Here is a 23,622-nt window from a genome sequence, read left to right on the forward strand (position 1 = left end):
CCCAGGCTGGAATGCAGTGGCACAATCATAGCTCACTGCAACCTTCAACTCCTGGGCTCAAGTGATTCCCCCACCTCAGCCTCCCAAATAGCTAGGCCTACAGGCATGTACCACCATGCCTGGCCAATTTTTATTTATTTATTTTTTTTTGTAGAGATAGGGTCTTACTATCTTGCCCAGGCTGGTCTCCAACTCCTGAGCTCAAGTGATCCTTCTGCCTTGGCCTCCCAAAGTGTTGGGATTATAGGCTGTGAGCCACTGTGCCTGGCCTGGGTGCTTCTGACTAGAAGAAAAAGAGGCCTTTAAGATAGGGGAGCAGGGGGATAACAGAGCTAAAAGACCTAAATAATAGACCTAACATGTCATGAAAACAATTACTGTCCTATTAACAGTTTTTTAAAAAGGTACCACTTCCTATTTTTTAAACAGCATGATCTTTATTTCCTCCATTTACTTAGCATTTGTTCTTAGGAGAGTGGGTTATTTGCAAGGATGTTAACACTAGTTCTGTAGGTTTATTATTGTATCAGATTGTGTGTCCTATAGATAATGGAACCTTGGGCCTTTATAACTAGATCTCCTGTGAACAAAATTTAAACCATAACAAACATTTGAGACTTACATTTGACATATTAGATGTTACTTACCAATACCTCTGTATTTTTTGGTTGCTCACACGTAGACAAACAGTCTTTTATACTTCTTCTCTGAGAATAGTTTTGGGATTTTTCATTAGTTGGATCTTCTTTCTTATCCTGTTCATTTTTTAATTGGTTTGACTTTTTACATTTGAAACCTTCATTATCTTTATTGAGATAATTCTCTATGCTATTAAGTTGAGTATTTTGTTCACATGTCTTAGGCCTTTTTGAGTCTTTATTTGAGGACATGCTTTCATATTTGTTCAAATATTCAGACATTTCCAACACAGTAACTTTTATTTTTGAGTCATTTTTTTTTGAATCGTCAGATTGAAGATTGCCAAAGAATTTTGGATTATAGTTCTCATTTATTATTTTTTCCTTATACTTATTTGTACAAATCTGTTTGTCAATACTGGTGCAGTTTGAATACTGTTTATCAATTCCATTGCTCATTTCTTGTTCCTTGAATCTGCTTGTCAAATCTAAGTTATTTTCTTTGTGCTGAGACAAAATTGAGGAAGTCGATAAACCAGAACTTTTGTTCTGTGTCTCCTGATATGTACTTTGGATGATTTCACTAGGATTGTTCTGACACTGATTTCTTGTTTGACGTTTCAAAGAACACTTTTCTTTACTATTATTTTTAAAAGAAGTAAAACATTTATTAGGTATTAAGTTTTTCCCATCACTGATGTCTCCCAACAAGGAAAATTTTGTGTGAGAAATGGAAACTGAGGACTCATTCTTATTTTTCTTCAACAAATTTTTGTCTTCATATGAACTCCTAAACACTTTAGATGCAACCGAACTGGAGTCACGCATGTTCAATGACTGCCGGGGGATATGTGATGCTGTTGGATCAATGTGCTCCAAGTGTTGAGCAATCCTTGCAATAACATCTTGCCGCTCCTGGAGTAAAGAGCCTATCAAAGGATTAGTCTCTCCAACAGGCATATGAGAATGAAAGTCATTAGGAATACAAGTTTCACTTCGAGGAGTTTCTGGTTTTAGTCGAATTTTGCCCTCATTGGTGTCTTCTGGGGAAGTAAACTCTGGACTACCAAAAGTCATGGAGAAAGTTTCTTTACCTTTTCTCACATTCTCATTTTCTTGTGAAACCCGGAAAAGTTTTGAATGGAGTGAACTAGACTCTTGAGTATTAAACGGATATCCAGAAACATGTGAAGTGCTTGGATCACAATGAATCAAATGCTGGGCAATTCTTGCAATGATTTCTTGCCGCTCCTGAATTAAAGAGCCTATTAAAGGGTTAGTCTCACCAGCTGACTGCCAGAAACTCTGGCGGTTAGAGATACTGGAATCAACCATTGAAAATGATTTTAAAGTTCTCACTGATGTTTCATGTGATTTTATATCGCCTATACCACTAAAGCCTAGAATATTGGCTTGAGATGTCCCATGGTCAGATTTACTGCCACTGCCTGGATATAGTTTGACATTTTTGACAGCTGCAGTATATTCTGGACTTGGGCCACTTTTTGCATGTAATACACTTTCAGGTGTCATGGTCCAAGTTTGTTTGCTACACAGACGCTGTGAACTGTTTGTACCACATTGTTCTGCTTCATTTGGATTATGGTGCTGATGAGTTTTAAGTTTATGTTGTTGAATTCTTTTCTCATAAAGGCCAATATTAGTGTGAATACTGCAGGTCAAAACTGGATAATTAGATTGTCTGGGCAAGGACTGAACACTGACTTTCAAGGCAACATTGTGAGAAACATTGGGAACAGGAAACACATGCTCAATTGGAGTCTGTGAAAAATTCCACTGAAGGTCTACGTCAGCAGCACTGATTCTAGAATCACACAGAAAAATACTGTATTAATGGATTATAAAGGTTATATCCTTATTATTGTATATTATTTTAAATGTAAAGCAGTCATACACTTATTTTTGTTCGCATTAATTACCACTGAGGTTTACTTTTAGCCACTTTACCATGCATATAATTTTGATAAAACCAATGTAAGTGATATAATAGCTTATGCTTGGAAGAGATGATCTTTTTAAGAACACCAGATCACTTAAGCATTAAAGCTCAAGAATATTATAACTTAAAAATATTTGTTAAAGGGGGAGGAGCCAAGATGGCCAAATAGGAAGAGCTCCGGTCTACAGCTCCCAGCGTGCACGACACAGAAGACGGGTGATTTCTGCATTTCCATCTGAGGTACCGGGTTCATCTCACTAGGGAGTGCCAGACAGTGGGCGCAGGTCAGTGGGTGTGCGCACCATGCGTGAGCCGAAGAAGGGCGAGGCATTGCCTCACTCGGGAAGCGCAAGGGGTCAGGGAGTTCCCTTTCCTGGTCAAAGAAAGGGGTGACAGACGGCACCTGGAAAATCGGGTCACTCCCACCCGAATACTGCGCTTTTCCGACGGGCTTAAAAAACGGCGCACCAGGAGATTATATCCCGCACCTGGCTCAGAGGGTCCTACGCCCACGGAGTCTCGCTGATTGCTAGCATAGCAGTCTGAGATCAAACTACAAGGCGGCAGTGAGGCTGGGGGAGGGGCGCCCGCCATTGCCCAGGCTCGCTTAGGTAAACAAAGCAGCCCGGAAGCTCGAACTGGATGGAGCCCACCACAGCTCAAGGAGGCCTGCCTGCCTCTGTAGGATCCACCTCTGGGGGCAGGGCACAGACAAACAAAAAGACAGCAGTAACCTCTGCAGACTTATATGTCCCTGTCTGACAGCTTTGAAGAGAGCAGTGGTTCTCCCAGCACGCAGCTGGAGATCTGAGAACGGGCAGACTGCCTCCTCAAGTGGGTCCCTGACCTCTGACCCCCGAGCAGCCTAACTGGGAGGCACCCCCCAGCAGGGGCAGACTGACATCTCACACGGCCGGCCGGGTACTCCAACACACCTGCAGCTGAGGGTCCTGTCTGTTAAAAGGAAAACTAACAAACAGAAAGGACATCCACACCAAAAACCCATCTGTACATCACCATCATCAAAGACCAAAAGTAGATAAAACCACAAAGATGGGGAAAAAACAGAGCAGAAAAACTGGAAACTCTAAAAAGCAGAACGCCTCTTCTCCTCCAAAGGAACGCAGTTCCTCACCAGCAACGGAACAAAGCTGGATGAAGAATGACTTTGACGAGCTGAGAGAAGAAGGCTTCAGACGATCAAATTACTCCGAGCTATGGGAGGATATTCAAACCAAAGGCAAAGAAGTTGAAAACTTTGAAAAAAATTTAGAATGTATAACTAGAATAACCAATACAGAGAAGTGCTTAAAGGAGCTGATGGAGCTGAAAACCAAGGCTCGAGAACTACGTGAAGAATGCAGAAGCCTCAGAAGCCGATGCGATCAAATGGAAGAAAGGGTATCAGCCCTGGAAGATGAAATGAATGAAATGAAGTGAGAAGGGAAGTTTAGAGAAAAAAGAATAAAAAGAAACGAGCAAAGCCTCCAAGAAATATGGGACTATGTGAAAAGACCAAATCTACGTCTGATTGGTGTACCTGAAAGTGACGGGGAAAATGGAACCAAGTTGGAAAACACTCTGCAGGATATTATCCAGGAGAACTTCCCCAATCTAGCAAGGCAGGCCAACATTCGGATTCAGGAAATACAGAGAACACCACAAAGATACTTCTCAAGAAGAGCAACTCCAAGACACATAATTGTCAGATTCACCAAAGTTGAAATGAAAGAAAAAATGTTAAGGGCAGCCAGAGAGAAAGGTCGGGTTACCCTCAAAGGGAAGCCCATCAGACTAACAGCAGACCTCTCAGCAGAAACTCTACAAGCCAGAAGAGAGTGGGGGCCAATATTCAACATTCTTAAAGAAAAGAATTTTCAACCCAGAATTTCATATCCAGCCAAACTAAGTTTCATAAGTGAAGGAGAAATAAAATACTTTACAGACAAGCAAATGCTGAGAGATTTTGTCACCACCAGGCCTGCCCTAAAAGAGCTCCTGAAGGAAGCACTAAACATGGAAAGGCACAACCGGTACCAGCCACTGCAAAATCATGCCAAAATGTAAAGACCATCGAGACTAGGAAGAGACTGCATCAACTAACGAGCAAAACAACCAGCTAACATCATAATGACAGGATCAAATTCACACATAACAATATTAACTTAAAATGTAAATGGAGTAAATGCTCCAATTAAAAGACACAGACTGGTAAATTGGATAAAGAGTCAAGACCCATCAGTGTGCTGTATTCAGGAAACCCATCTCACGTGCAGAGACACACATAGGCTCAAAATAAAAGGATGGAGGAAGATCCACCAAGCAAATGGAAAACAAAAAAAGGCAGGGGTTGCAATCCTAGTCTCTGATAAAATAGACTTTAAACCAACAAAGATCAAAAGAGACAAAGAAGGCCATTACATAATGGTAAAGAGATCAATTCAACAAGAAGAGCTAACTATCCTAAATATATATGCACCCAATACAGGAGCACCCAGATTCATAAAGCAAGTCCTGAGTGACCTACACAGAGACTTAGACTCCCACACAATAATAATGGGAGACTTTAACACCCTACTGTCAACATTAGACAGATCAACGAGACAGAAAGTCAACAAGGATACCCAGGAATTGAACTCAGCTCTGCACCAAGCGGACCTAATAGACATCTACAGAACTCTCCACCCCAAATCAACAGAATATACATTTTTTTCAGCACCACACCACACCTATTCCAAAATTGACCACATACTTGGAAGTAAAGCTCTCCTCAGCAAATGTAAAAGAACAGAAATTATAACAAACTATCTCTCAGATCACAGTGCAATCAAGCTAGAAGTCAGGATTAAGAATCTCACTCAAAACCGCTCAACTACATGGAAACTGAACAACCTGCTCCTGAATGACTACTGGGTACATAACGAAATGAAGGCAGAAATAAAGATGTTCTTTGAAACCAACGAGAACCAAGACACAACATACCAGAATCTCTGGGATGCATTCAAAGCAGTGTGTAGAGGGAAATTTATAGCACTAAATGCCCACAAGAGAAAGCAGGAAAGATCCAAAATGGACACCCTAACATCACAATTAAAAGAACTAGAAAAGCAAGAGCAAACACATTCAAAAACTAGCAGAAGGCAAGAAATAACTAAAATCAGAGCAGAACTGAAGGAGATAGAGACACAAAAACCCTTCAAAAAATTAATGAATCCAGGAGCTGGTTTTTTGAAAGGATCAACAAAATTGATAGACTGCTAGCAAGACAAAGAAAAAAAGAGAGAAAAATGAAATAGATGCAATAAAAAATGATAAAGGGGATATCACCACCGATCCCACAGAAATACAAACTACCATCAGAGAATATTACAAACACCTCTATGCAAATAAACTAGAAAATCTAGAAGAAATGGATAAATTCCTCGACACATACACTCTCCCAAGACTAAACCAGGAAGAAGTTGAATCTCTGAATAGACCAATAACAGGAGTTGAAATTGTGGCAATAATCAATAGCTTACCAACCAAAAAGAGTCCAGGACCAGATGGATTCACAGCCGAATTCTACCAGAGGTACAAGGAGGAACTGGTACCATTCCTTCTGAAACTATTCCAATCAATAGAAAAAGAGGGAATCCTCCCTAACTCATTTTATGAGGCCAGCATCATCCTGATACCAAAGCCTGGCAGAGACACAACCAAAAAAGAGAATTTTAGACCAATATCCTTGATGAACATTGATGCAAAAATCCTCAATAAAATACTGGCAAACAGAATCCAGCAGCATATCAAAAAGCTTATCCACCATGATCAAGTGGGCTTCATCCCTGGGATGCAAGGCTGGTTCAATATATGCAAATCAATAAATGTAATCCAGCATATAAACAGAACCAAAGACAAAAACCACATGATTATCTCAACAGATGCAGAAAAGGCCTTTGACAAAATTCAACAGCCCTTCATGCTAAAAACTCTCAATAAATTAGGTATTGATGGGACATATCTCAAAATAATAAGAGCTATCTATGACAAACCCACAGCCAATATCATACTGAATGGACAAAAATTGGAAGCATTCCCTTTGAAAACTGGCACAAGACAGGGATGCCCTCTCTCACCACTCCTATTCAACATAGTGTTGGAAGTTCTGGCCAGGGCAATTAGGCAGGAGAAGGAAATAATGGGTATTCAATTAGGAAAAGAGGAAGTCAAATTGACCCTGTTTGCAGACGACATGATGGTATATCTAGAAAACCCCATTGTCTCAGCCCAAAATCTCCTTAAGCTGATAAGCAACTTCAGCAAAGTCTCAGGATACAAAATCAATGTACAAAAATCACAAACATTCTTATACACCAACAACAGACAAACAGAGAGCCAAATCGTTAGTGAACTCCCATTCACAATTGCTTCAAAGAGAATAAAATACCTAGGAATCCAACTTAAAAGGGAAGTGAAGGACCTCTTCAAGGAGAACTACAAAGCACTGCTCAAGGAAATAAAAGAGGATACAAACAAATGGAAGAACATTCCATGCTCATGGGTAGGAAGAATCAATATCGTGAAAATGGCCATACTGCCCAAGGTAATTTATAGATTCAATGCCATCCCCATCAAGCTACCAATGACTTTCTTCACAGAATTGGAAAAAACTACTTTAAAGTTCATATGGAACCAAAAAAGAGCCCGCATTGCCAAGTCAATCCTAAGCCAAAAGAACAAAGCTGGAGGCATCACACTACCTGACTTCAAACTATACTACAAGGCTACAGTAACCAAAACAGCATGGTACTGGTACCAAAACAGAGATATAGATCAATGGAACAGAACAGAGCCCTCAGAAATAACGCTGCATATCTACAACTATCTGATCTTTGACAAACCTGAGAAAAACAAGCAATGGGGAAAGGATTCCCTATTTAATAAATGGTGCTGGGAAAACTGGCTAGCCATATGGAGAAAGCTGAAACTGGATCCCTTCCTTACACCTTATACAAAAATCAATTCAAGATGGATTAAAGACTTAAACGTTAGACCTAAAACCATAAAAACCCTAGAAGAAAACCTAGGCATTACCATTCAGGACATAGGCATGGGCAAGGACTTCATGTCTAAAACACCAAAACCAATGGCAACAAAAGCCAAAATTGACAAATGGGATCTCATTAAACTCAAGAGCTTCTACACAGCAAAAGAAACTACCATCAGAGTGAACAGGCAACCTACAAATTGGGAGAAAATTTTCGCAACCTACTCATCTGACAAAGGGCTAATATCCAGAATCTACAATGAACTCCAACAAATTTACAAGAAAAAAACAACCCCATCAAAAAGTGGGCGAAGGACATGAACAGACACTTCTCAAAAGAAGACATTTATACAGCCAAAAAACACATGAAAAAATGCTCACCATCACTGACCATCAGAGAAATGCAAATCAAAACCACAATGAGATACCATCTCACACCAGTTAGAATGGCAATCATTAAAAAATCAGGAAACAACAGGTGCTGGAGAGGATGTGGAGAAATAGGAACACTTTTACACTGTTGGTGGGACTGTAAACTAGTTCAACCATTGTGGCGATTCCTCAGGGATCTAGAACTAGAAATACCATTTGACCCAGCCATCCCATTACTGGGTATATACCCAAAGGACTGTAAATCATGCTGCTATAAAGACACATGCACATGTATGTTTATTGCGGCATTATTCACAATAGCAAAGACTTGGAACCAAGCCAAATGTCCAACAATGATAGACTGGATTAAGAAAATGTGGCACATATACACCATGGAATACTATGCAGCCATAAAAAATGATGAGTTCATGTCCTTTGTAGGGACATGGACGAAATTGGAAATCATTCTCAGTAAACTATTGCAAGAACAAAAAACCAAACACCGCATATTCTCACTCATAGGTGGGAAGTGGACAATGAGAACAGATGGACACAGGAAGGGGAACATCACACTCTGGGGACTGTTGTGGGATGGGGGGAGGGGGGAGGGATAGCATTGGGAGATATACCTAAAGTATAATAAAAAAAAAATTTGTTAAAGCAGAAAAAAGGACTTTGTAATTGCTAGCACATAAATGGATTCAGCTAATTCTATTGTGCAAGGTGATTAAGAGACACCCTATCTTATGGCCATCTGCCTAAAAAGCCAGTTAGCTGTTTAGCAGCCTATATATTTACATTATCCAAGATGCCAAAAATTAAGTCAAACAGAAATTCAGCAGCTCAGAAAACTTTTCTACTTTATAATGGCAGCATTAAGTCCATTGGTTCTCTAAAGTAAGCTTAAAAGTTCTCTTGATATTATTCTATACCAAATTTAATACAACAAAATTCATATTGAGTCAATCTAAATCTCTCTAACTTGTTTTGAAAAACCTCAGTAAATTTTATCCACTTATATTTAGAACTGCAGGAAATAATCTATTTAAAAGGTAAAATGCCATTCGGTTGCTAACCCAGGTGGCTGAATATGCACTGTCCTTTTTTTTTTGGCCCTAGACATACCTGTAGAGAATATTTCGTGGAATAGCACCATGAGAAACACTCAGCCATGCACTTAACTGAGAAAAAAACACAAATGAGCGGACAGCCAACAGAAGCGTCTTCTCTTCAATAAATCGGTCACCATTCCTAAAGGAAGTAACAAAGCATAATTTAAATGTAGGCAAGTACAAAATGACTGAATTTTAGAATGGCAGAAGCCGACATCCATAAACTTATCACTCAGGATTTGTGCTTTGAAGAGCATAGGAATGCACTTACAATGTCACTTCAAGTCACAATTACTAAATTTAAGTACTATATTTACTCACATTTAGTGCCAAATATAAATACTATCTCAATTTTATTACACAGAGGAATTCAAAGACATGATACATTAAAATAATTTATAGGAAGTAATGGAAAACTTGATTTACCAAGAACAACTCTGAACTACGTTCAACAACTTACTGTCGAGGAACTGGCTCCAAGATCCATCTTTCTAATAATAATGCATCTTGCTTAATTGCAGGATCATTTAGATCAATTCCCTCTGCGGTGGGCCCATCATCGCTGTAGCAGCAGTCTGGTAGTAGCATCATTTCCACCATGATTGGAAGGTTATTCTTCCACAACAATGTGACCTCAGACCTAGTTCGTCTGGCTTGGCGGCACTTAGAGAAAATGAATATAAGCAAAATGTCTCAAAAACCCACCTAATTTTGTATTTAAAATAGAAAATTATAATTGTAAAGTAGACATCTGTATGAGAAATGAGTCAGCTAATACAGAGCTTTGCTCAGAATTGGCTATCTAGGTTTCCCCATTTAATAACAGATCTATGCTAGTAAGCTCTAGAGTGCAAGGATTAGTAATGAACATTTATTTTATTTTATTTTTTTTGCGACTGAGACTTGCTCTGTCACCCAGGCTGGAGTGCAGTGGTGCGATCTCGACTCACTGCAACCTCCGCCTCCTGGGTTCAAGCGATTCTCCTGCCTCAGCCTCTCAAGTAGCTGGGATTACAGGTGCCTGCCAGCACGCCAGACTAATTTTTATACTTTTAGTAGAGACAGGGCTTCTCCATGTTGGCCAGGCTGATCTCAAACTCCTAACCTCAAGTGATCTGCCCATCTTGGCGTCCCAAAGTGCTGGGATTACAGGAATGAGCCACTGTGCCCGGGCTGTATTGAACATTTATAATGCAAATTTTCTTGAGGAGTGTATCTTTGCTCTACCTTGTGGAAAAGGAACTGCTATATCCAATGTCTGACAGGCCTCTGAGTTGGCCCAGCCTTGCCTACTTTATTAATTTCATCATTTCACAGGAAAGATTACTTCTTAAATCTGAACACCAAAATATTAAAAACTCATTTTCATTAAACACTCACAATAAACAAGATCTTTTTTTTTTTTTTTTTTTTTTGAGATGGAGTCTCACTCTTGTCTCCCAGGCTGGAGTGTAATGGCACCATCTTGGTTCACTGCAACCTCTGCCTACTGGGTTCAAGTGAATCTCCTGCCTCAGCCTCCCGAGTAGCTGAGATTACAGGCACCCACCACCACACCCAGCTAAGTTTTGTATTTTTAATAGAGATGAGGTTTCACTGTGTTGGCCAGGCTGGTCTCGAACTCCTGACCTTGTGATGTGCCCTCCTCAGCCTCCCAAAGTGCTGGGATTACAGGCGTGAACCACTGCGCCCAGCCTCAAAATAGACATGATTTTTAGAGTCTAAAATTTTGGATCACATTTGAGAAACTAATAAGTGGGAGAAAAATTCTTAAAGCAAATTATATGCTACTACACCAAAATATTTTGAACAATGTTACACAAAAACATTAACAAAAAATATCTTCCCATTAAAAAAAAAAAAGGAATACAAAAGGGAAATTGGTTAATGCGGGGAAAATAATCATAACAACATCAATTTACCAAATGAATAACAACACAAAGTGGATGAGCCAGGGCTGAGATTCTAAAAATAAAGCAGACTGGGCATCCTGGCTCATGCCTGTAATCCCAGCACTTTGGGAGGCTGAGGAGGGTGGATCATGAGGTCAGGAGTTCGAGACCAGTCTGGCCAATATGACGAAACACCGTCTCTACTAAAAATACAAAAATTAGCCTGGTGTGGTGGCATGCACCTGTAGTCCCAGCTACTCAGGAGGCTGAAAAAATTGCTTGAACCCGGGAGGTGGAGGTTGCAGTGAGCCAAGATCACGCCACTGCACTCCAGCCTGGGCAACAGAGCAAGACTCCGTCTCAAATAAATAAATAAATAAAGTAAAATCCAACAGCAGAGATAGTCTTAAATCTAGCTTATGAGACAGCAGGTATGAAATTGGGTGCCCACCTCCCCACTGATCAGCAAAGCTACCTGCAGTGCCTTCAAGAGCCTTATTTGAGAGCCAAAGTTATTAGCTATGGTCCAGGATTTGGATTTTTTCCCTTTATGATTATGATCAATTTTACATTGAAATATGATAATTATAACTGTAATAAAATAAAGGTGATGATGAACATAAACTAGTTTATATAAAAGATATAAAGCATTCAACACAAAATTCTCACCTGGGCCAGCTTGTCACTACATTCATGTTTGGTAGTTACTGGGTAACAAGACTGTGCTGGAGGGCAATGAAAGCTTTCTGTTCGACCTTTTACAGAACATTCAGGTGTTCGTCCTTCTGTTATCAGCAAGGCCAAAGAGACCAAGAACTCCTCTGCATCATATTCAAAATATTCATCCAGAGTATCTGATATAAAAAAGGGGCAAAGGGTCCTCAATTTAATGTACTCTTAATAAGAACTCATCTGGTCTGCCTAAAATAACTAATGTCACATTACACATTTAAGTATATTCATTTAACAAAGAGTGAAAATAATAAAAATGAGACAATCAAAATATACTAAACTTTTGATTCACAAACTATAGAAGTGAGGAGATGATGGGTAATTCCAAATTCTAGTTGAACTGGTATATTAATTATAATTATAATATAATTAATAATAATAATAATTATTATTATTTTTGAGACAGAGTTTCATTCTTTTTGTCCAGGCTGGAGTGCAATGGCGCAATCTCGGCTCACTGCAACCTCCGCCTCCTGGGTTCAAGCGATTCTCCTGCCTCAGCCTCCCAAGTAGCTGGGATTACAGGCATGTGCCACCACGCATGGCTAATTTTTGTATTTTTAGTAGAGAAGGGGTTTCGCCATGTTGGTCAGGCTGGTCTCGAACTCCCGACCTCCGGTGATCCACCCGCCTTGGCCTCCCAAAGTGCTGGGATTACAGGCATGAGCCACTGAGCCTGGCGTATAATAATTATATTTTTGGGTCAGGTGTGGTAGCTTACTTTTCTAATTAAAAAGTAACACATTTTCTGAGAAATTTATAAAATTCAGAGTAAGACAAAAACAACTCATTATTCAGAGATATCTATTGTTAACTTTATAGCCTAGAATAATTATATTTTTGGGCTGGGCGTGGTGGCTCATGCCTGTAATCCCAGCACTTTGGGAGGCCGAGGTGGGCAGATCACCTGAGGTTGGGAATTTGAGACTAGCCTTACCAACATGGTGAAACCCAGTCTCTACTAAAAATACAAAAATCAGCTGGGTGCAGTGGTGCATGTCTGTAATCTGAGCTACTCGGGAGGCTGAGGCAGGAGAATCTCTCGAACACAGGAGGTGGAGGCTGCAGTGAGCCAAGATCACCCCATTGCACTCCAGCCTGGGTGACAGAGCAAGACTTTGTCTCAAAAAAAAAAAAAAAAATTAATGTTTTTGGATGTCAGGTACAATAGTTTTTGCACACAAATCATCACTAATAGCTAAAAGGTTAAAATGTCTTATGTTATTTTTAGCTAAGATGTTCTATCGCTATTATTTATATATTAGAAAAAGATACAGATCCAACTGCATGTTTCTCTTTCTCTCCCCCTCCCTTTACTAGTTCCTTAGTCTCACCGCACTAATTCTGTGACATGAAAATTCATAGTCATGGGGTCCTCTGTGCTTTTACTATACAGTAATAACAATTTCTAAGGAAGAAATGCTATTATCCAGCAGTGGCACAAAGCCTGATTTGTAATATGTGGAGTGTGGTATTTTGGTTATTATAGTTTCAAACAATCTAATCTGTAGATTTTTTTCATGTAGTTATGGTAATTTAAATATTTCTCATGAGTGCTCTTAGTTTTGTTAACAGTTAATTTTAAAAACTGTTAACTTGCTATACAAGTTGAACATTCATACACAAAAGTGCACACATTATTCAATTTGTTGTACAATTTGTTGTACAAAAAGTTGCTCTTATCTCTGCCAATCAAGCAACAAATATTTCAAGTGCCTATTATACCTCAGGTAATAGGGGGACACAGAGTCGTATGCACATAGTTCCTAGTTTTGAAACCTTTACAATTCAAAGAATTTTAAAACAAACAGAACCATGCAGCATGGAATGGGAAGAGAGAAGGTGCAATTTGAGCAGAGATCTCACGTAGAGAAAAGTATGCAAAAAGAAGGACTGGAGCCACATTATGAATAGCTTTGAAGGGTATGATGAAGAATGCTCTTTTCTAGCTTCAGGAAGGCTTATCAGGAAAGGAAGAAGCCTTGGGAGTAAACTTTATTGAACTGGTATTTTAAGACCATTCAGAAAAGTTTCTCTAAAGTGACCATTTGGAACATATAAAATGACAGCCAACATTTGGTAACTTATCACTGTCAGTTCTAAGTACTGTCTACACATCAACTCATTTAATCCTCAGAGCAGCTCTAGAAGGTGAGGACTATTACTTCTATTTTTCAGATAAATGAAGCATGGAGAGGTTAAGTAATTTGCCCAAGATCACCCAGCTAGGAAGTAGCAAAGTTGAATTTTGAAGCTGGACAGTTCAGCTCCAGAACCTGGACTCTAGTTCTATTCCCAGTCAATTCATCCAGTTTATCATACATCCCCATGGATCATACACTTTAAACATTCTCAGAGTAGTAGACACAACAACCAAATACATATTATAACGTACTGTGATAACCACTCATACAGACGTTAGCAGTCTATGTTATAAGAGCACAGACTGGTGGCTAGTAGTTGAGTAGGGGTATGTGGTGGAAGACAGTGGTGAGGAAAGGGTCTAAGGGGTATGTGGTGAAGACAGTGATGAGGAAGGGTTCTACAGTAGTGACGTGTTGCTTGAGACAAGTTACTGAATGTTTTCTTCTGTTAAATGAAAGTAACATCTACCCAGTTGTCTGAAAGAACTTTAGGAAGATCACATAGAGCAAGATTTTAACAGTGGCCATTGTCAAGAGTGAACACCGGCAGCCTTCTTTAAGTTGTGTGACCCCTGGTTGGAAGTGGTGGTTTATGCCTGTAATCCTGGCATTTTGGGAGGCTGAGGCAAGAGAATCCATTGAGCCCAGGAGTTCGAGACCAGCCTGGGCAACATAGGGAGACCCTGTCTTTATTTATATATATATAAAAAAGTGTGACCCTGTTCCCCAATCCCAACAAAGCCAATTGATTCAAAGTGGGCACCTGACCCATCCTGGGTCAGTCTATTTCCCAAGACACTGGAGTTAGGATTCAGAGATGTTGGTTTGTCCCTGTCTGCTATGACTTAAACTGAGGTAATGTACACCCAGGAGCTATGCAATGACCATAGACTGCCATGGGCATGGAACAGCAAAGAAGAGAATGAAATAAGCTATATAGTGAATGAGAGAAACAAGAGACTTTGTAGACATAGAAAGCCAGAAAAAGTAGTTGCCTGATTCCTGACAATGTTCCAGTCCCTCATAAACTTACTGAGACAGAACTCTGTATCCCTAGCAATCAATTCCTTTAAGCTTGTTGAGTGAATTATTTGTAATCAAAAGCACCTTGACTAGTAACTAAAATATATTGTTATGAAATTAGAGAAGACAATCATCAAAAATAAAAAAAATTGCTAGTCTATAAATGAGAATTATTGAGTGATGGGATGAATTGAAATTCATATGTTGAAGCCTTAACCGGCACTGTGACTCTATTTGGAAATAAGGCTTTTAGGAGGTAATTATAGTTAAATGAGGTCATAAGGGTGGTAACGCATATAGCTTTAAAAGAAGAGAACGTGACCTCCTCTCTCCCTGCTTTCCCCCACCTCCCACAGGCCACATGTGTCTCGCTCTTGCTTTCTTTCTCTTCAAGGAAAGGCCACATGAGCACACAGGGAGAAGGCAGCTGTCTGTGAGCCAGGAAGAGAACTCTCACCAGGACCTGAACATGCTGGCACCTTGATCTTGGACTTCCAGCCTTCGGAACAGTGAGAAAATAAATTTCCATTGTTTAAGCCACCTAAATCTATGGTATTTTATGGCAGCCTGAGCACACTAAAACATCGGGGAAAATAAAACTTTCCAAATATGTGACTATTTCAAAATTTAAATAATGATTTTCAAATTAAAAAGTAACACATTTACTGAGAAATTTATAAAATTCAGAGAGTAAGATAAAAATAACTCATTTTTCAGAGATATCTATTGTTAATTTTATAGCCTTATTTTAAGCATCTATATAACTTTTAAAACAAACAGCTTCATACAATGTAGCTTTTAATCTTATTTTTCACATTATATAGTCTACTTTTGAATAAATTTTATGTAAATATTTGATAAATTTATTATATGTAAATAAGTTATATATTTATGTATAATATATAATTATTTATATATAATAATTTATTAATAATTTATATATAATTTAATAATAAATAAAAGATGTAAAATTGACTTGTAAGAGAGTCCATAATTCTTTTAAATCCAAATCCACATAATTGTTTTTTTTTTTTTTTTTTTTTTAGTTTTTTCTTTTTCTTTTATTATTATTATTATTATTATTATTATACTTTAGGTTTTATGGTACATGTGCGCAATGTGCAGGTAAGTTACATATGTATACATGTGCCATGCTGGTGCGCTGCACCCACCAACTCGTCATCTAGCATTAGGTATATCTCCCAGTGCTATCCCTCCCCCCTCCCCCCACCCCACAACAGTCCCCAGAGTGTGATATTCCCCTTCCTGTGTCCATGTGTTCTCATTGTTCAATTCCCACCTATGAGTGAGAATATGCGGTGTTTGGTTTTTTGTTCTTGCGATAGTTTACTGAGAATGATGATTTCCAATTTCATCCATGTCCCTACAAAGGACGTGAACTCATCATTTTTTATGGCTGCATAGTATTCCATGGTGTATATGTGCCACATTTTCTTAATCCAGTCTATCATTGTTGGACATTTGGGTTGGTTCCAAGTCTTTGCTATTGTGAATAATGCCGCAATAAACATATGTGTGCAAGTGTCTTTATAGCAGCATGATTTATAGCCCTTTGGGTATATACCCAGTAATGGGATGGCTGGGTCGAATGGAATTTCTAGTTCTAGATCCCTGAGGAATCGCCACACTGACTTCCACAAGGGTTGAACTAGTTTACAGTCCCACCAACAGTGTAAAAGTGTTCCTATTTCTCCACATCCTCTCCAGCACCTGTTGTTTCCTGACTTTTGAATGATTGCCATTCTAACTGGTGTGAGATGGTATCTCATTGTGGTTTTGATTTGCATTTCTCTGACGGCCAGTGATGGTGAGCATTTTTTCATGTGTTTTTTGGCTGCATAAATGTCTTCTTTTGAGAAGTGTCTGTTCATGTCCTTCGCCCACTTTTTGATGGGGTTGTTTGTTTTTTTCTTGTAAATTTGTTGGAGTTCATTGTAGATTCTGGATATTAGCCCTTTGTCAGATGAGTAGGCTGCAAAAATTTTCTCCCATTTTGTAGGTTGCCTGTTCACTCTGATGGTAGTTTCTTTTGCTGTGCAGAAGCTCTTGAGTTTAATTAGATCCCATTTGTCAATTTTGGCTTTTGTTGCCATTGGTTTTGGTGTTTTAGACATGAAGTCCTTGCCCATGCCTATGTCCTGAATGGTAATGCCTAGGTTTTCTTCTAGGGTTTTTATGGTTTTAGGTCTTACATTTAAGTCTTTAATCCATCTTGAATTGATTTTTGTATAAGGTGTAAGGAAGGGATCCAGTTTCAGCTTTCTACATATGGCTAGCCAGTTTTCCCAGCACCATTTATTAAATAGGGAATCCTTTCCCCATTTCTTGTTTTTGTCAGGTTTGTCAAAGATCAGATACTTGTAGATATGTGGCATTATTTCTGACGGCTCTGTTCTGTTCCATTGATCTATATCTCTGTTTTGGTACCAGTACCATGCTGTTTTGGTTACTGTAGCCTTGTAGTATAGTTTGAAGTCAGGTAGTGTGATGCCTCCAGCTTTGTTCTTTTGGCTTAGGATTGACTTGGCGATGCGGGCTCTTTTTTGGTTCCATATGAACTTTAGAGTAGTTTTTTCCAATTCTGTGAAGAAAGTCATTGGTAGCTTGATGGGGATGGCATTGAATCTGTAAATTACCTTGGGAAGGATGGCCATTTTCATGATATTGATTCTTCCTACCCATGAGCATGGAATGTTCTTCCATTTGTTTGTATCCTCTTTTATTTCCTTGAGCAGTGGTTTGTAGTTCTCCTTGAAGAGGTCTTTCACATCCCTTGTAAGTTGGATTCCTAGGTATTTTATTCTCTTTGAAGCAATTGTGAATGGGAGTTCACTCATGATTTGGCTCTCTGTTTGTCTGTTATTGATGTATAAGAATGCTTGTGATTTTTGCACATTGATTTTGTATCCTGAGACTTTGCTGAAGTTGCTTATCAGCTTAAGGAGATTTTGGGCTGAGACAATGGGGTTTTCTAGATATACTATCATGTCATCTGCAAACAGGGACAATTTGACTTCCTCTTTTCCTAATTGAATACCCTTGATTTCCTTCTCCTGCCTAATTGCCCTGGCCAGAACTTCCAACACTATGTTGAATAGAAGTGGTGAGAGAGGGCATCCCTGTCTTGTGCCAGTTTTCAAAGGGAATGCTTCCAGTTTTTGCACATTCAGTATGATATTGGCTGTGGGTTTGTCATAAATAGCTCTTATTATTTTGAGATACGTCCCATCAATTCCTAATTTATTGAGAGTTTTTAGCATGAAGGGTTGTTGAATTTTGTCAAAGGCCTTTTCTGCATCTATTGAGATAATCATGTGGTTTTTGTCTTTGGTTCTGTTTATATGCTGGATTACATTTATTGATTTGCGTATATTGAACCAGCCTTGCATCCCAGGGATGAAGCCCACTTGATCATGGTGGATAAGCTTTTTGATGTGCTGCTGGATTCTGTTTGCCAGTATTTTATTGAGGATTTTTGCATCAATGTTCATCAAGGATATTGGTCTAAAATTCTCTTTTTTTGTTGTGTCTCTGCCAGGCTTTGGTATCAGGATGATGCTGGCCTCATAAAATGAGTTAGGGAGGATTCCCTCTTTTTCTATTGATTGGAATAGTTTCAGAAGGAATGGTACCAGCTCCTCCTTGTACCTCTGGTAGAATTCGGCTGTGAATCCATCTGGACCTGGACTTTTTTTGGTTGGTAAGCTATTGATTATTGCCACAATTTCAGCTCCTGTTATTGGTCTATTCAGAGATTCAACTTCTTCCTGGTTTAGTCTTGGGAGGGTGTATGTGTTGAGGAATTTATCCATTTCTTCTAGATTTTCTAGTTTATTTGCATAGAGGTGTTTGTAATATTCTCTGATGGTAGTTTGTATTTCTGTGGGATCGGTGGTGATATCCCCTTTATCATTTTTTATTGCATCTATTTGATTCTTCTCTCTTTTTTTCTTTATTAATCTTGCTAGCGGTCTATCAATTTTGTTGATCCTTTCAAAAAACCAGCTCCTGGATTCATTTATTTTTTGAAGGGTTTTTTGTGTCTCTATTTCCTTCAGTTCTGCTCTGATTTTAGTTATTTCTTGCCTTCTGCTAGCTTTTGAATGTGTTTGCTCTTGCTTTTCTAGTTCTTTTAATTGTGATGTTAGGGTGTCCATTTTGGATCTTTCCTGCTTTCTCTTGTGGGCATTTAGTGCCATAAATTTCCCTCTACACACTGCTTTGAATGCATCCCAGAGATTCTGGTATGTTGTGTCTTGGTTCTCGTTGGTTTCAAAGAACATCTTTATTTCTGCCTTCATTTCGTTATGTACCCAGTAGTCATTCAGGAGCAGGTTGTTCAGTTTCCATGTAGTTGAGCGGTTTTGAGTGAGATTCTTAATCCTGAGTTCTAGCTTGATTGCACTGTGATCTGAGAGACAGTTTGTTACAATTTCTGTTCTTTTACATTTATTGAGGAGAGCTTTACTTCCAAGTATATGGTCAATTTTGGAATAGGTGTGGTGTGGTGCTGAAAAAAATGTATATTCTGTTGATTTGGGGTGGAGAGTTCTGTAGATGTCTATTAGGTCCGCTTGGTGCAGAGCTGAGTTCAATTCCTGGGTATCCTTGTTGACTTTCTGTCTCGTTGATCTGTCTAATGTTGATAGTGGGGTGTTAAAGTCTCCCATTATTAATGTGTGGGAGTCTAAGTCTCTTTGTAGGTCACTCAGGACTTGCTTTATGAATCTGGGTGCTCCTGTATTGGGTGCATATATATTTAGGATGGTTAGCTCTTCTTGTTGAATTAATCCCTTTACCATTCTGTAATGGCCTTCTTTGTCTCTTTTGATCTTTGTTGGTTTAAAGTCTGTTTTATCAGAGACTAGGATTGCAACCCCTGCCTTTTTTTGTTTTCCATTTGCTTGGTAGATCTTCCTCCATCCTTTTATTTTGAGCCTATGTGTGTCTCTGCACGTGAGATGGGTTTCCTGAATACAGCACACTGATGGGTCTTGAGTCTTTATCCAGTTTGCCAGTCTGTGTCTTTTAATTGGAGCATTTAGTCCATTTACATTTAAAGTTAATATTGTTATGTGTGAATGTGATCCTGTCATTATGATGTTAGCTGGATATTTTGCTCGTTAGTTGATGCAGTCTCTTCCTAGTCTCGATGGTCTTTACATTTCGGTATGATTTTGCAGTGGCTGGTACCGGTTGTGCCTTTCCATGTTTAGCGCTTCCTTCAGGAGCTCTTTTAGGGCAGGCCTGGTGGTGACAAAATCTCTCAGCATTTGCTTGTCTGTAAAGTATTTTATTTCTCCTTCACTTATGAAGCTTAGTTTGGCAGGATATGAAATTCTGGGTTGAAAATTCTTTTCTTTAAGAATGTTGAATATTGGCCCCCACTCTCTTCTGGCTTGTAGGGTTTCTGCCGAGAGATCCGCTGTTAGTCTGATGGGCTTCCCTTTGATGGTAACCCGACCTTTCTCTCTGGCTGCCCTTAACATTTTTTCCTTCATTTCAACTTTGGTGAATCTGACAATTATGTGTCTTGGAGTTGCTCTTCTCGAGGAGTATCTTTGTGGCGTTCTCTGTATTTCCTGAATCTGAATGTTGGCCTGCCTTGCTAGATTGGGGAAGTTCTCCTGGATAATATCCTGCAGAGTGTTTTCCAACTTGTTTCCATTCTCCCCGTCACTTTCAGGTACACCAATCAGACGTAGATTTGGTCTTTTCACATAGTCCCACATTTCTTGGAGGCTTTGCTCGTTGCTTTTTATTCTTTTTTCTCTAAACTTCCCTTCTCACTTCATTTCATTCATTTCATCTTCCATCGCTGATACCCTTTCTTCCATTTGATCTCATCGGCTCCTGAGGCTTCTGCATTCTTCACGTAGTTCTCGAGCCTTGGTTTTCAGCTCCATCAGCTCCTTTAAGCACTTCTCTGTATTGGTTATTCTAGTTATACATTCTTCTAAATTTTTTTCAAAGTTTTCAACTTCTTTGCCTTTGGTTTGAATATCCTCCCGTAGCTCGGAGTAATTTGATCGTCTGAAGCCTTCTTCTCTCAGCTCGTCAAAGTCATTCTCCGTCCAGCGTTGTTCCGTTGCTGGTGAGGAACTGCGTTCCTTTGGAGGAGGAGAGGTACTCTGGTTTTTAGAGTTTCCAGTTTTTCTGCTCTGTTTTTTCCCCATCTTTGTGGTTTTATCTACTTTTGGTCTTTGATGATGGTGATGTACAGATGGGTTTTTGGTGTGGATGTCCTTTCTGTTAGTTTTCCTTCTAACAGACAGAACCCTCAGCTGCAGGTCTGTTGGAGTACCTGGCCGGCCGTGTGAGGTGTCAGTCTGCCCCTGCTGGGGGGTGCCTCCCAGTTAGGCTGCTCGGGGGTCAGGGGTCAGGGACCCACTTGAGGAGGCAGTCAGCCCGTTCTCAGATCTCCAGCTGCGTGCTGGGAGAACCACTGCTCTCCTCACAGCTGTCAGACAGGGACATTTAAGTCTGCAGAGGTTACTGCTGTCTTTTTGTTTGTCTGTGTCCTGCCCCCAGAGGTGGAGCCTACAGAGGCAGGCAGGCCTCCTTGAGCTGTGGTGGGCTCCACCCAGTTCAAGCTTCCAGGCTGCTTTGTTTACCTAAGCGAGCCTGGGCAATGGCGGGCGCCCCTCCCCCAGCCTCGCTGCCGACTTGCTGTTTGATCTCAGACTGCTGTGCTAGCAATCAGCGACACTCCGTGGGCGTAGGACCCTCTGAGCCAGGTGCGGGCTATACTCTCCTGGGGCACGGTTTCCTAAGCCCGTCGGAAAAGCACAGTATTCGGGTGGGAGTGGCCCGATTTTCCAGGTGCCGTCTGTCACCCCTGGAAGGGAACTCCCTGACCCCTTGCGCTTCCCGAGTGAGGCAATGCCTCGCCCCTGCTTCGGCTGGCGCACGGTGCACTCACCCACTGACCTGCGCCCACTGTCTGGCACTCGCTAGTGAGATGAACACGGTACCTCAGATGGAAATGCAGAAATCACCCGTCTTCTGCGTCGCTCGCGCTGGGAGCTGTAGACCGGAGCTGTTCCTATTCAGCCATCTTGGCTCCTCCCCCCCAAATCCACATAATTGTAACACATAATTGACTGACTACCTCTGCATTATCACCTTAGAATCAACCATGACCCATCTGCGGGCCTCTAAGCAGAGCATTAATGTATATGATCTCCCCAAATACTGTGTACCAAAGCCTGACTAAAAACTCATCATTCCCTTCATCAATTTTTCTTTTCTTTTTTTTTTTTTTTTTTTGAGATGGAGTCTCACTCTGTCGCCCAGGCTGGAGTGCAGTGGCACAATCTCAGCTCACTGCAAGCTCTGCCTCCCAGGTTCACGCCATTCTCCTGCCTCAGCCTCCCGAGTAGCTGGGGCTACAGACACCCACCACCATGTCTGGCTAATTTTTTTGTATTTTTAGTAGAGACGGGGTTTCACCGTGTTAGCCAGCATGGTCTCGATCTCCTGACTTCGTGAGCCACCTGCCTCGGCCTCCCAAAGTGCTGGGATTACAGGTGTGTTCCACTGCGCCTGGCCCAATTTTTCTTCACTCTTAACAAGGATGTCTCTTAAAACTACTTTTTAAACACTACCACTACCACTGTACATATCCTAAAGAGCACCTGATCATTTCTGCAGATGACGAAATTATGCAAAACTAACAGGTTAGATTAGGAAAGGACATACAAAGTGGGGAAGAGGGTGGGGAAAGTGCAATGAGAGAGTGAAAGAAAGAGATATTACCAGGACTCTATGACTTGTTATCCTTATGCCTGCAAAACTGTAATACATCTCCAAAGCTCCTAGCAGGGAGTGGCTAACTCTTGCAGTAGGAATTATCAAGTTTAAAGTGATAAAAACTGAACTGTTAAAAAAAAGTATTTTCTTCTTCTTTTTTTTTTTTAAGAGACAAGTTCTTGCTTTGTTGCCCAGGTTGGAGTGCAGTGGCGTGATCATAGCTCACTTTAACCTCAAACTCCTGGCCTCAAGCAATTCTCCTACCTTGGCCTCCCAGAGTGCTGGGATTACAGGTGTGAGCCACTGCCCCAAGCCACTTTTAAATAATGTAACATTGGACTAAAATTTGGTTGCTTTGGTCATTGTCTCTGTGGGGGGTAAACTAAACAAACTTCAAAACCATGACTGGAGTTTGCAATCCCTCAGATGACTTACTGAACTTAGGGTGTTAAATGTTTAAATGAAAAATTTGAAACAAAGATTAGAGATGATACTAGTTATCTGCTAATTACCAATGTAACTATTACATAAGTACTGAAATGGATTATACAATGGTATTTTGAAACATAAAATATTACCTAAGTACAAGTGATATGTGATGACAACTTTTAGAAATTTGTCAAGAATGTCTAATTTTAATAAACGAGAATACTAAATCATAGTAGTCCTCAGAACAGTTACATTGTTATAGATTGTCCTTGAAAATTGGCAGTAAAAAATTTTTTTAAAGAAAAGTTACATCATTAAAATTTTTATAATGTCAACCTCTAAACACAACAGCAGAGTTTACTGAAGAATATGACTAATTATTGGGAAATATGTCAGGCTAAAGAGAATTCAATAGATCTTGATATTTTGAGGACATAGCTCACACTAGAAATAAAGTTTGATTTTAGAGCATCTGAAAAAGTCTATTTACAAAAAAAACAAAAAATGTTTCAAATCTA

The 23,622-nt window shown here is 39.8% G+C and overlaps 1 protein-coding gene across 7 annotated transcripts in view; it reads right to left on the reverse strand.

Moving 5' to 3' along the window:
* ATOSA (atos homolog A) overlaps window positions 1-23,622 on the reverse strand; it is a 114,583-nt gene that overhangs the window by 26,219 nt on the left and 64,742 nt on the right. For all 7 annotated transcript variants that reach the window (XM_024232672.2, XM_024232671.2, XM_024232670.2 and 4 more), the window contains 4 exons: window positions 11,673-11,857; window positions 9,572-9,774; window positions 9,125-9,250; window positions 648-2,463 (listed from right to left, as the gene is read on the reverse strand). In XM_024232672.2, the coding sequence (XP_024088440.2) occupies window positions 648-2,463; window positions 9,125-9,250; window positions 9,572-9,774; window positions 11,673-11,857 (2,330 nt within the window). The remainder of the gene's footprint in view (window positions 1-647; window positions 2,464-9,124; window positions 9,251-9,571; window positions 9,775-11,672; window positions 11,858-23,622) is intronic.

This window comes from Pongo abelii, chromosome 16, assembly GCF_028885655.2.
Source record: "Pongo abelii isolate AG06213 chromosome 16, NHGRI_mPonAbe1-v2.0_pri, whole genome shotgun sequence".
Lineage (NCBI taxonomy): Eukaryota > Metazoa > Chordata > Mammalia > Primates > Hominidae > Pongo > Pongo abelii.